The 13,403-nt window shown below is 64.2% G+C and overlaps 1 protein-coding gene across 4 annotated transcripts; it reads left to right on the top strand.

The window, feature by feature from the left end:
* Positions 1 to 870: 870 nt before the first annotated feature.
* LOC132339715 (transducin-like enhancer protein 1) lies at positions 871 to 13,402 on the top strand. Of its 4 annotated transcripts, none has more exons than XM_059870136.1 (21): positions 871 to 967; positions 1,318 to 1,438; positions 1,961 to 2,109; positions 2,813 to 2,876; positions 3,363 to 3,407; positions 7,464 to 7,526; positions 7,624 to 7,665; positions 8,202 to 8,397; positions 8,950 to 8,972; positions 9,142 to 9,246; positions 9,391 to 9,435; positions 9,732 to 9,887; positions 10,117 to 10,243; positions 10,327 to 10,514; positions 10,587 to 10,663; positions 10,941 to 11,190; positions 11,413 to 11,660; positions 11,895 to 12,042; positions 12,126 to 12,276; positions 12,589 to 12,665; positions 12,839 to 13,402. In XM_059870136.1, the coding sequence occupies exons 2-21, from the start codon at positions 1,415 to 1,417 to the stop codon at positions 12,944 to 12,946; spliced, it is 2,286 nt and encodes a 761-aa protein (XP_059726119.1). In that variant the 5' UTR covers positions 871 to 967; positions 1,318 to 1,414; the 3' UTR covers positions 12,947 to 13,402. The 4 variants fall into 4 exon arrangements, 3 of the variants coding, with proteins under 3 accessions (XP_059726119.1, XP_059726117.1, XP_059726118.1); XR_009489714.1 differs by having other exon boundaries at positions 874 to 967; positions 7,624 to 7,698; positions 11,899 to 12,042; XM_059870134.1 differs by having other exon boundaries at positions 878 to 967; positions 7,624 to 7,698.
* Position 13,403: the final 1 nt, after the last annotated feature.

The raw sequence follows: 13,403 nt of genomic DNA, 5'->3' as shown, positions 1-13,403 counted from the left end.
CTGGGACGGGGACATAAGTGTCGCTTTCCCAGTCCGGGTATCTGCCCATCCCAAGGGATGTGGGGTCAGAACCCTTTGCTGGGGCTGAGAAACAGGCCTGGCCCAGGAGCCTTTCCCAGGATGCTGCTGCTCCCGCCATCACACGGTGCAGGGAATTCCCGGTGAGGCGGGACCTGCAGCCCGGGGAAGGATGTGTGGGTGGTGTCGGTTTCGTTTGTTTCCTTAATTAAAAAAAAACAAAAACAAAGGGGACGGGGGGACGGACACGGAACGAGACACGACGTCTTCTTGTGTTTACCACCAAAAAGCTGCCCGGGATGGCGGGGGCACCGGCTCCGGTGCAACGGAGCACTCCCGACTCCGTTTTGAGGGAAAAGCCGCGGTGCCGGGGGAGGGGCTCCTCTCCGCGGGGCTGGGAGGGTCCGTGCAGTGCCCGGGATCCCGCGTGGGGCGGCGGGAGAGGCCCGTGCCCGGTCCCCTCTCGGTCCCCTCCGGTCCCGGCCCCGCAAGGGTTAAACCGCGGCACCGCCCCCTCGTTCGCCGCTCGGCCTCCCTTGATTGACACCCGCGCGCCGGCCGGGCCCGGGGCTGGCCAATGGGGAGGCGGCTCCACGCGCCCCACGTGGGGGCGGCGGCGCTGGGCGCGCTCCCATTGGCTGGCGGCGGGGGCGATTGCCCGCACGGGCCAGGCCCCACGTGGAGCTGGCGCTCGCGCCCGTTCATTGATCGCGCTCCGCAGAGCGGCGGCCGCGCGGGCGGGGCGGGGCGGGGCGGGGCGGGGCGGGGCGGGGGCTCGGCCCGGCTCGGCTGCACTCGGCTGGACTCGGCTCGGCCCGGCCCGGCCCGGCCCGGCCCGCCTCGGCTCGGCTCGGCTCGGCTCTCCCGGGCTCGGCTCGGCCCGGCCCGGCCCGCCCCGCCGCAGGGGCGCGCGCCTGGGGCCGGGGCCGGGTCTGGGACCCGCAGCGCGGTGAGTCCCGTCCTGTTCCGTCCCGTCCCGTCCGGCGGTCCGGTCCGGTCCGGTTCGGTTCGGTTCGCCTCGGTGTCCGCCGGCCGGGGTCCGGCCACGCTCGGGGCTGGGTGGGCGGCGAGGCCGGTGCCGCCCCGCGGCCGTACCTGCGGCGGGCGGCGGCGGGGCCATTGTCTGCGCGGCGCGGGGGGCCGGGGCTGGGCGGGTCCGCCGAGCCCGGAGGGAGCCCCGGGGCCCTCGGTGCCTGCGGGAACGGGGGGCGCTCGGCGCGGGGGGGCTGCGGGCGGGACTCCCGAAGGGCCCCGCGCCCCCGGGCAGCGCCGGGCGGTGACCCCCGGGTTCTTCTCCAGGGCCTGATCCGGAGCTGGGAGCAGTTTCCAGGGCCTGTCCCGCGCCTGCGGCGGGGCCCGAGCGGCCGGAGGGTCCCGGCCCTGTCCGGTGCCGAGGATGTTCCCGCAGAACAGGCCCCCGGTGAGCCCCCGTCCCCTCGCAGCAGCGCCAGCCCGGCCCTGCGCCCCCGAGTCCGGCTCCCGCTCGGTGCTGACCGACAGCCGAGTGCCGGTACCGCGGGTGATGCTCGGAGCGGTGCCGGGGCTCTTCCCCACGCGGTGCTGAGCCCCGGCGCGGCGGGTCTGGGCTTTGTGAGGTGCCTGGAGCGGGATTCACCGCGGTGTGATGGTGGGACGGGGATGGGCAGGCACGGAGCTCAGCTCTGTGGTGGCTGGGTGAGGCCAGGCCACCAGGTCTGTGCCGTGCCCAGTGCCACCCCTGGTCATTTGTCCCTTCTGGCTCAGTGGCCAAACCGATGCTGTCGAGGCCCTTGGTGCCTGGTTGGGACCAGTTTCCTGTCCAGTAACTCCTTGTGCAACCTCCTGCATGTGCTGCTCTCCCAGATGTGCCCGTGGCCTCTTCCCCGGGTGCAGGGAAGCCCTGGGGGATGTGCCAGCCTTGCTGGGCAGCAGCAGTGACCCTGGAGGTGCCATCTCTGCCTAGGCCCATCTCCAGGCACCCTCTGCTGCCTCGGGAGCTGCTGTTGCTGCCAGTGCCATCCCCAGCACCCCCCAGTCCCTCAAGCTGACTTACCCAGAAACCTTGGATCGCATCAAGGAGGAATTCCAGTTCCTGCAGAACCAATACCACAGGTGAGAAGCTGCCAGAGCTCACGTGCCAGCGTGTGACCTGGGCACTTCAGCAACAGGCTCCTCCTGGCACTGGGCAGCACCATCCAGGGTGGCTGGTGGACTGGTCCCTCCAGAGGATGGCTGTGCCAAGCATCACCTTGGTAGCTTGGAATGACTCTGTTTGAGGGGGAAATTCAACCTTTGCCTGCCAAAAGCCCCGGGAGGAGGTGCTGTCTTCCAGCATCCAGCTGCTGGGCTGAGCCAGAGCCATCACTGAGACCTGGAGTCCCTCTGATCCGTGAGGCTGCTACCCAGGATCACCTCCCCTTCCCCTGGAGTCCCTCTGATCCGTGAGGCTGCTGCCCAGGATCACCTCCCCTTCCCCACACTGTGCAGGGCAGAGTGAGGTTGGAAATGCAGCTAAGCTTTGCAGCTCACTCCATTTGGGAAGCAGATGCTGGGGAGGGGGTTAAGAGTCCGTGCAAATTGCTCCCTGATGCCCAGATCCCTTTGGTGTCCACCTCCTCTTTATCAGCCCCTTCCTGCCCTCTTTCAGGTGGTTTTCTTGGCTTGTGCTGGGAGATGGGATTGAAGCTGAGAGGAGGCTGAAGCCTGGGGTACATTGGGAGGGCTCCTGCTCTGTCCAGCCAGGGACATCCTGTCACTTGGGAGGACCAAGGGGGGGGTTGCTTCTTCTCCCTCTCTCTCCTCTTTATTTTCACAGCTTGAAGTTAGAATGTGAAAAGCTGGCAACAGAAAAAACAGAAATCCAGCGTCATTATGTCATGGTTAGTGAGCTCCACCTGAAAGGAGAAGGGTGGTGTGGGATCTCCTCTGAACCATCAAAGGACATGCAGGGATGCTTTGCCTTCCCCTTGCTTTTGGGTTGTGTGGCCAGGCCCTGAGATCTGGTTTTGTGGCTGTTCCTGTCTGGTTTTCCCCCAAAAAGAGCCGCGGTGTTGGAGCAAGACATTCTGCCTCAGCTTGTGGTGGCAAATCTGCTCCTGTGTGGGTTGTCCCCATTCCTGCAGGAGTCCTGGGAGGGCTGTGTCCATCCTGTGGGCTGCAGCTCTGTGCCAGAGCCACCTCTGCTGTGCCAGAGCCACCTCTGCTCCTGGGAGAGGAGCTGGAGACCATGCTGTCCCCATGGCCTGGCCACACCACAGCTGTTTGTGGCCAGGCTGAGCTGGTGTGCCAGCCCCACTGAGGATTTTCTGCCTGGGAGCTCCCCTGGTCTCCAGAGCCGTGCTGATGCTGATTTCTCTCCCTCACAGTACTACGAGATGTCCTATGGCCTGAACATCGAGATGCACAAACAGGTGAGTGTGGCTGGGCTGGGAGCTCTGTCCACCTCCTTGGTGCCACTCCCTGGCCCCATTTTACCATCTGGGCTCTTCAGGGCTGTCCCCACAGACAGCATGGGAAGCTGCTCCCTGCTGTAGCCCAGGAAGCTCAGTGTTTGTGGGGGATGTGCTTTGTGTTGCTCTGTGCTGTGGCCTTGGCTGCCTCCTTAGGTCCCCACACACGTCTGTGCTCTGGTTTTGGGTTCAGGGTGCCCTGCCTGGACTGTGGTGCTGTTGTTGTGTCAGGCAGAGAGCAGTGGTGGAGGATTTGTGCTTGCATGGCTGCTCCCATTGGTTGTGAGTGGTCACAGGGGGGTGACTCTTGTGAAGGAGACTGGCTTCTTCCTCAGGGCAAGGGGGGCTGCAGGGTCACAGAAGGCTGAGGGGCTCTGGCTTAACACCTTTACAAGTGTCTGCTGCCCACTGGCCCAGGGAACAGGGCTGGGGAGCATTCTGAGGAGAAAGGAGGGTTTGGTTTGGGGGGTGGGTGCAGGGTGGGCTCTCCGGGGGCTCAGCGCTGCGCATCCTCCCTCGCTGCTTCCCCTCCCTCCGTTCCTCAGCTCCCTCCCTCCCTCCCTTCCTCCCCTGTGCCGAGCTCCGGGTCACCAGCTGCTCTGAGACAGAAGGTTTCTTCTCATCTATTTTTAAAGAGGCTGCGGAGGAGCCTGGCGAGGCGCTGCCGCCTTCCTGCCCGCCCCGCGCCCGCCGACGCCAACTGTTGCTCGGGAGCTGCTCGGGTGGGCAGTGCTGGCCTTGTCCCCATCCCAGGGCACCATGTGCCAGCTCTGTGCCCGCTGGGAGGGTGTTCTGCCCCTCTGGGATGCCCTCCTTGCCCCGGCATCCCTGCTGATGCTGAGGTCTATCTGCCCTTGTGAGGGGCAGTTCTGGGGTCGGTTCTGTCCCTGGAACCCTTCAGCCTTTGGTCCCTGGAGGCTGATAAGGGGGTCTGGGTTCAACGCCCTCCTCTCAGCCCTGTGCTGGCTCCTCGGTGTTCTCATCCTCCCCACCAGGGTTTTCAGGGAGCTCCTCGGGGCTTGGGGCAGCATGCCCAGGGTCTGCCCGGCCCGGAGCCTCTCCCCGGAGAGCTGCGAGCTCCTCTCTGGCTGCTGCTTCTCTCGCAGCCCTCTCAGGCTCGTGTTTTCTGCCAGCCCCAGGTGCCGCTGGCCGCCGGCCAGTGAGCTGTCGGCACTTTTAACAAGAGCCCGTGAGTCTGCTCTGACAGCCAGCGGCCATTGTGTGAGAACGGGAACCGGCTGAGCGCTGCCCTGGGGGGACCGGCTCTGTCCCTCCTCCCCTTCCCCCAAACCTGCGCTGCTCACGGGCACAGGCGGGTCCTGAGCGCTGCTGGCTGCCCCAGAGCCCCCGATGGCCACGGGCTGAGGCCCTGCTGTGCTGTGGCCAATGTCCTTGCTGTGCCCTGGGTCCCCAGGTGCTCATCAACAAGGACCAAGGCATGGGGTTTTACTCTGGGGGAAATGGGGCTGGGGGCTGGCTGTGCTGTGCTGTACCTCCCTCCTTGCTGTGCTCTGTGTCCCCAGGAGCTCATCACCAAGGGCCAAGGTGTGAGGTTTTGCTCTGGAGGAAATGGGGCTGGGGGCTGGCTGTGCTGTGCTGTACCTCCCTCCTTGCTGTGCTCCATGTCCCCAGGAGCTCATCACCAAGGGCCAAACTGTGGGGTTTTGCTCTGGGTTTATCTGGGGGGAAATGGGGCTGGGGGCTGGCTGTGCTGTGCTGTACCTCCCTCCTTGCTGTGCTCCATGTCCCCAGGTGCTCATCACCAAGGGCCAAGGTGTGAGGTTTTGCTCTGGGGGAAATGGGGCTGGGGGCTGGCTGTGCTGTGCTGTGCCTCTGTCCTTGCTGTGCCCGATGTCCCCAGGTGCTCATCACCAAGGGCCAAGGCATGGGGTTTTGCTCTGGGAGAAATGGGGCTGGGGGCTGGCTGTGCTGTGCTGTACCTCCCTCCTTGCTGTGCTCCATGTCCCCAGGAGCTCATCACCAAGGGCCAAGGTGTGAGGTTTTGCTCTGGGGGAAATGGGGCTGGGGGCTGGCTGTGCTGGTGCAACTCTGCAGGCAGCCACAGGCTTGGCAGGAGAGGATCAAAACAGGAACGAGCAGGAGACGTTAATTTTTTTTTATTGTTGCTTTGTTTTTGGTGTGGAAATGGGCCTGTAGCTTTCTATAAACGCACCTCCCCGAATCTGCCTGGCCTTGGACTTGCTCACCGAGAGCCAGAGGGGAGGCGACGGTGCTGGTGGCTGGGGGGGCTGCAAACAGCGTGATCATTTTTCATGCTGAGAGCGTTAAAGTGCCAGTAAATTGCACATTAACGAGTGCGAGTGAATTGGAGGCAGCTCTCCCCAAGGAGCTGCTGCCCATCAGTGCATTAGGGAAGAGAATCCATCACTGCCGGCCCCGGGAGACAGCTAAATCCTTCCCAGAACTGCCGGCTGCCAAATCTCCTCGCTCCCCCCCTTCCTTTCTTTTCTTTCTCTTTTTTCCTCCCTCAGAAGGGGAAGTGAGGGCAGGTGCCAGATTGTTTCTGTGCTCTGGGGCTGGTGGGAGCAGAGCAGCTGCTCTGGAGGGCAGCATGGAGTGTCCCTGGGTCTGTGTCCCCACCCAAGCCGTGCCCCCTCACCCTGTCACTCACCTGTACCAGCTGGGAGTGGGAGATGCACCCAAGGTCCTGGCAGGGACATCCAGGGGTCAGTGCTGTCCCTGGGGTGTGGGAGATGTGCCCAAGGTCCTGGCAGGGATATCCAGGGGTCAGTTCAGTCCCTGGGGCCCTTCAGCCTTTGGTCTCCTCTGGGGGCTGATAAGGGGGTCTGGGTTCAACCCCCTCCTCTCAGTTCCACGGTGTTTTCATCCTCCCCACCAGGGTGGACAGGGGCTTGGGACAGCATCTTACCTGCACTCCTGTGCCCAGGACATCCCCTGCCCATTCCAGAGCAGGGGGATCCCTCCCCCAGCTGGGTTTAGGGACAGCTGCTGATCTCTGTCCCCTCTCCTCATGGGTGTCTCCACTGTTGCCTGGAGCAGTGTCTGCTCTCTTGGCCACCAGCAGGGACAGGAGCCTGTCCCCACAGCCTTTGGGGCATCTTTGGGTTGTGTCTGTGAGGTCTGTGCCCTCCTGTCCCCGAGCTGTGCAGGGTGGGGCTGCTGGGGGCCCTGGAAGCTGGCAGGGGGTGCCATGGGGACATGGAGCTCTGGAAGCTGGCAGGGGGTTCCATGGGGCCCTGGAAGATGGCAGGGGGGTGCCAATGAAGCTGGCAGGGGGGTGCCATGGGAACATGGGGCTCTGGTAGCTGGCAGGGGGTTCCATGGGGCCCTGGAAGATGGCAGGGGGGTGCTGTAGGAACATGGGGCTCTGGAAGCTGGCAGGGGGATGCCATGGGCTCTGGAAGCTGGCAGGGGGTTCCATGGGGCCCTGGAAGATGCCAGGGGGTGCCATAGGAACATGGGGCCCTGGAAGCAGGCAGGGGATGCCACGGGAACATGGCACGGCACAGCACGACGCTGCTCTCCCTCCCGCGCTCTTGATTGCCGGTGGCACTCGAGTGTTGCAGAAAAACAGCAGCTGGAAGGAGAGCACCTCTCCAGGGCTTCCTCTGGGCCGGGAGGGCGGCAAGTGGCGGGTGTGGTGCCGCAGGAGGCTGCCTGGAGGGCAGGGGGAGCCCGCAGGGGCCGTGGCTGCTGGGCTGGGGGCTTGCTTGGGGGTGGCCTCGGTGCCATGGGCTGGGGGGGTTCCATGTCCCTGGCAGGGAGGAGCTGGAAGCCGTCCCAGAGCTCTCAGGGTGGGGATGGAGCGTGCTGGGTTTTGAAGGAAGTGTTGTTATGAACAGGAATTGTCGCCCCAGGGTGTTTTTGCTCCGCAGTGCTGAGCAGCAGCCCTTGGGCTGGGTGTCAGTAGCCTGAGACTGCCCGGGCCAAGCAGCCATGGTGAGGGGGCTCTCCTGGCAGCATCGGGGTCCCTCAGTGTGGGGTCCCTCTGCTCTGCCCCGGCCCTGACGGGCTCTGTCTCTCTCCTCCTGCCAGACGGAGATCGCCAAGCGGCTCAACGTGATCTGCGCCCAGCTCATCCCGTTCCTGTCTCAGGAGGTGGGTGAGCCCTCGGGCCCAGCCAGGTGTGCAGAGCTCCTCTGGGGCCCAGGGAAAGAAACCAGCCTGCCCCAGCCCCTGTGTTCTCTCCCCACAGCACCAGCAGCAGGTGGTCCAGGCTGTGGAGCGAGCGAAGCAGGTGACTATGACCGACCTGAACGCGGCCATCGGGGTACGTCAACCCTCTGCCCGCCGCTCCAGGGCCACTCTGGCATGCTGGCACCTCCCAGGCTCCTGCCATCCCTGGCTGAGCCCCCTCCTGCCCCTGGCTGCAGCCCTGGCCCTCCTGCAGCTGAATGGAGGGGAGAGGCAAACCAGGCTGGTTTGGGGGCTGCCAGCAGGACTCAGGGTGCAGGAGATGCAGCTGGGGGTGGAGGTGATGGCTGGCGTGTGTCACTGTGTCCTGACACCCTGTGTGGCCTGGGTGGAGGGGGGTCACCACCATCACCACTCAACTATTCCCTCGAGACTGTCCCCCATGCAGCCCAGGGTGGGAGGGGTTGGTGGGAGGGATGGGGTGTCCCCCAGGACATTACTGGGGACACTGAGTGCATGCCCTGCCCCTCCACACCCAGACCCTGTTGCTGACTGTCCCAGGGCTGCCTCTTGCCCCTCACTTGCCCAGCAGCTGTCCTGGCACAGCCCTTTGACTCTGCCCTCTCCTCTCCTCTCCAGCACCAGCTGCAGACCCAGCACCTCTCGCACCACGCTCCCCCCATCCCGCTGACCCCCCACCCCTCTGTAATGCAGCCCGCTGGCCTCGCTGGCATCAGCAGTGCCTCGGGGCTGCTGGCACTCTCGGGGGCACTGGGAGCCCAGGCCCAGCTCCTCGCCAAGGATGACAGAGGAGTCCATGACACGGAGCCCAGGGGTGAGTGTGGGGGAGTGTCCTGGTTTGAAAAGGAAGTGAGGTTTTTGGGAGTTTGGTGGTCAAACCAATTAATGCTGAGATTTGAATATTGGCACCTGGTGTGGCCACTGAGGACATGGATACCATGGCAGGGAGCCAGAGCTTGGGGTGGCTGAGGGGGTCTGAATGAACCTGGGAACAGCTGGTGCTGGGCCTGGGGCTCCCTCTGCTCCCCATGCCCTTCTAACCTGGGCACTTCCCTGGGGTTGGGGGCTACCTGTCCATGCCTCAGGGCTGCCAGCTGGGTTGAAGGGGCAGGGGGCTTGCAGCTGCAGGGGGTTTGGGTGGGAACATCCTCCAGTGAGCAGCACCCTCGTGGGAGGGGGGTGAGGTGGGCGGGTGGGGAAGGGTCTAGGACCACCCTGCTGCTGTCGTGCTGGTCTGGCCCTGCTGCGAACACCCCAGCAGCCGTGGGTGAAGTGGGTGGCTTTCCTGGGGGGCTCTTGGTGGTGACACAGAGTGTCCCCCTTTCCCTCCTCCTCCTCCTCCTGCTGCTCCTCTGCGTTGCCACAGCGACAGACCGAGACCCCGGCCCCGTAAGTGCCTCTTTCTTCTCCTGCACCATTCCGTGGTGGCACCGGCTGAGCTCAGGACACAGGGCTGGGCTGGGGCACTCCATGCTCCTGGAGGCAGCCCTGCCTTGGTGCTGCCTGTGCCAGGAGCTGGGCAGAGCACCCCCAGCCACCGGCACTGTCCCTCACCCAGAGCTCCCTGGCGCTGTCGAACGGGGAGCGCGCGCGAGCCATCGCCGAGTACCTGAGCAGCAGCAAGAAGAGGAAGGTGGAGGAGAAGGACTTTGTGACAGACTATGTGAGCCCAGGGCTGGGGGGCTTGGGGTGACCCCATCCTCTCCTGTGGGGTGAGGAATGGAGCTGCCTGTGCCTCTGGCACAGCTCCAGGCAGGAGTGAGGGTGGCTGCAGCCCCTCTGGCTCCAACTGTGCTCCATGTTTCAGGGCAGTGATGCAGACAAAAGTGAGGACAACTTGGTGGTGGATGAGGTCAGTGTGCTGGGACACTGGGAGGGGTCTGGGGTCAGTGTGTCCTGGGACACTGGGAGGGCTGTGGGGTCTGTGTGTGCTGTCCATCCCCAAGGGTGGGGCTAACAGGCTGCTCCAGGCAGAGGTGGGCATCACAGGGAGGTGCCAGTGGCAGCTGTGCTCCCTGACCCTCGCCAGCAGCCTCAGTGGGCCCCAGGATCCAGGCTGTCAGCCTGGCCCTTCTTGAGCCACCATAACCTGGGACATCCCTGCTCTCCAGCCTGCTCTGCTCCCTGCTGATTTCCCTCCCTCCCCAGGACCCCTCTTCCCCGCACAGCGTCCACTCCTACTCGTCCCGGGAGAACGGGGTGGAGAAGGTCCCGCTGGGCAGGAAGGAGGCCATGCCCCTCAGCCCGACCTCCATGGCCTCCTCCAGCAGCACGTCCCCGTCTCGGAGCAAGGATGCACCCACGGTACGTGTGACTCACCTGGGGCTGTGCTTGTGTCCTTGCTGGGCTCAGCTCACAGAGTGGCCATGGGTTCCCCTGCCTCCAAACCCATGGGGCAAAGTGCTGGAGGTGCAGGGAGGTCCCACAGACCCTTCAGCACTGGCTGGGCTGGGCTGTCATTGAGGGGGAGCCAACAGGGACCCCCTTCCAGGGGCATGGTGCATTTGCCACCTCCCCATTCTATTCCTGGCAGGTGGAGAAGGCAGGAACACCCAGCCTGAAGTCCAGCACCCCCACCTCCCAGGGTGACAGCCTGCCAGGCTCCAGCAGTGCCCAGCAGTTTCGCCCCGCCGCTGCCAAGGTCCCCGTGGACCCCCTGGGTGAGCTTGGCCCCGCTGGGGCCCTGGTGGGTCTCCAAGCTCTGTCCTCAGGGCCCCATCCCTTCACTCTGCCTCTCCCCCAGCAGCCCTGGGCCTGAGGAATCCGCTGGGAGTGCAGAGCCCCTACTCGGCCGCCTTTGGCTTGGCCCACCCTGCTGTCAACGGGGACGTGGCCGGGAGCGGAGCCTACGCCAGCCTGCACCTCATGTCCCCGCAGCTCAATGGGGCCGCGGCCGCCGTGGGAGCCGGGGGCTACGGGCGCTCGCCCCTGGTGAGTGACCTCGTCCCCGTGGGGCTGTGGGGTCACAGAGTGGGAGCCACTCTCACCCGCTGTCCCCTGCAGGTGGGCTACGACCCGCACCCGCACATGCGCGTCCCGGGGCTGGTGGCCGGCATGCAAGTGGGGAGCTCGGGCAAGCCGTAAGTGGGGCTGGGCTGGATGGGGGCTTTGCTGGGGGAGGAGGGGATGTGGTGGTTTCTGGAGGTGAATTTGGGCTGTGGGGACAAGCTGGGGACAGCAGGGAGCACAGCCTGGGGGGAAGCTGGGCTGTGCTTGTTGTGTGCCCAGCTGGCATTGCTGGGTGTGTTCTGCTCATGGCTCTGCCTCCAGATGTGCTGCCTGTGTTGGGCCTGTGTGGCATCTGCCCCTGTCCGGGCAGGATCCTGCTCTCCTTCTCACTGCTCTGCTCCCTTGCAGTGCCTACTCCTTCCACGTCAGCGCCGACGGGCAGATGCAGCCGGTGCCTTTCCCCCCCGACGCCCTCCTGGGCTCCGGCATCCCCCGGCACGCGCGGCAGCTGCACACCCTGAGCCACGGCGAGGTGGTCTGTGCTGTCACCATCAGCAACTCCACGCGACACGTCTACACCGGGGGCAAGGGCTGCGTCAAGGTCTGGGACGTGGGGCAGCCGGGCACCAAGACGGCCGTGGCTCAGCTGGACTGCCTGGTGAGGAGGAGGACAAGGAGGAGGAGGAGGAGGAGGAGGAGGAGGAGGAGCAGAAATGCCTTTGAGCTGGGGTTGGGAAAGGGGAATGTGCCCCTGCTGCAGCGGAGGGGACAGAGGGGCCTTTCACAGCTGCAGTGGGAGAAGGAGAAGTGTCTCCTGCAAGGCCCTGTGTGCTCATCATGTCCTCCTTGCCTTGCCCTCTTGCCTGTCACCCCCGTCCAGAACCGTGACAACTACATCCGCTCCTGCAAGCTGCTCCCCGACGGCCGCAGCCTGATCGTGGGGGGGGAGGCCAGCACCCTGTCCATCTGGGACCTGGCAGCGCCCACGCCCCGCATCAAGGCTGAGCTCACCTCCTCTGCCCCCGCCTGCTACGCCCTGGCCATCAGCCCTGACGCCAAGGTCTGCTTCTCCTGCTGCAGCGATGGCAACATCGTGGTGTGGGACCTGCAGAACCAGACACTGGTCAGGTGAGCCTGGGGCAGGGGGGAGCATGGACGGGACTGCTGGGGACTCCTCAGGCCAGGATCCCCTCAGTCCCTGCAGCGTGTTCCTGCCCCTCCCTGTGTGTAACCCTGGCCACGGGACAGTGCCTGTCCTTGCAGCTCCTCACTGCTGGCTGCTGCCCTGCCCACACCCCATGCTGCAGGTGTTGGCTGCCCTGCCAGCTGTGCCCTCTCCTTCTCCATCCCCCTCTTTCCCAGGCAGTTTCAAGGCCACACAGACGGTGCCAGCTGCATTGACATCTCCAACGATGGCACCAAGCTGTGGACAGGGGGGCTGGACAACACCGTGCGCTGCTGGGACCTGCGGGAGGGCCGGCAGCTGCAGCAGCACGACTTCAGCTCCCAGGTAGGGCTGGAGGCCTCTGGCAGCACCCTGGAGCCAGCTGGCACTGCTGCTGGGCCACCGTGTGAGCCTGTGTGTCCCCTCAGATCTTCTCCCTGGGCTACTGCCCCATGGGAGAGTGGCTGGCCGTGGGCATGGAGAGCAGCAACGTGGAGATCCTGCACGTCACCAAACCCGACAAGTACCAGCTGCACCTCCACGAGAGCTGTGTCCTCTCTCTCAAATTCGCCTCCTGTGGTAGGCACACCTCTCCTGGTCCCCCTTGCTCTGGAGCCTCATGGATGCCACCTCTACTTCTGTCCATGTGTCACAGGGCTCGTTGCACTGGGGGCAAGCATTTGTTCTGGTAGCCAGCCCTGTCCTGGTGTGACAGTCAGAGAAGGGGTATCTATCCCTCTTGGAGCAGTGCTGGCTGCTGGAGCCAAACTCCTCTTTGTGTTCCCTTGGCTCATGGCTGGCAGAGCTGTGGCTGCCTCTCTCTGTGTGTTTCACAGCCTGGGCAGGATCTGCTGCTGGCTCTGGTGTGCTGACACCAGGCTGTTTTCACAGGGAAGTGGTTTGTGAGCACGGGGAAGGACAACCTGCTCAACGCCTGGAGGACACCCTACGGTGCCAGCATCTTCCAGGTGAGCAGCCAGCAGGGCTGGGGTTCCTGGGCTGAGGCTGCCAGGAGCTGCCCAGCACAACCCAGCTCTAATTACGTGCCAGCCCCATAAACCCACCCCTGCAGCCTCCCCAAGGATGGGGGGTGGGACCTTGCTCTGAGGCTGCTCCTTGTGCTTCCCCCTGTTCTCTGCAGTCGAAGGAAACCTCCTCAGTCCTCAGCTGTGACATCTCCACGGACGACCAGTTCATCGTGACGGGCTCAGGGGACAAGAAAGCCACAGTTTATGAGATCATTTACTGAGCCCCAGAGGTGCCAACTGCAGGACAGGCAGCTGTCCACGGGGATGGACAGGAGGACTCTACCTGCCCTGCTGCTGACTTCCCAAAGAACGTGCAGCCAGTGGCTGTGGCATCCCAGCTGGAGGAGAGCAGAGGGGGTGGAGGTGGCCCTGGGACCGTGGCCAGGCATGGTGCAGGCTGCTGCTCGGGGTGGATTTCCTGGGGACTTTCTCCTTGTTTTGTTCTTTGTGGGTTTCTTTCTAAATCTAGACTGTGGGAGTTGGAGATGGGGAGGGAGGTCTGGCATTGTTAGGGGTTTTGTTTGGGTGCTTTTTTTTATTTTTGTTTTTTAACTTTTTGTTGTGGGGTTTTTATTTGTTTTAGGCTCTGGGCCTGCCGGGGTGGATGGGCTCTGGCCTCACTTCCCTCTGTGCCTCCCAGGGTGTATTTAATAATAAAAACAGACCAAAAAAAGGCAT

The sequence above is a fragment of the Haemorhous mexicanus genome, chromosome 29, assembly GCF_027477595.1.
Source record: "Haemorhous mexicanus isolate bHaeMex1 chromosome 29, bHaeMex1.pri, whole genome shotgun sequence".
NCBI lineage: Eukaryota > Metazoa > Chordata > Aves > Passeriformes > Fringillidae > Haemorhous > Haemorhous mexicanus.
This window is presented reverse-complemented; position numbering and strand designations above follow the sequence as displayed.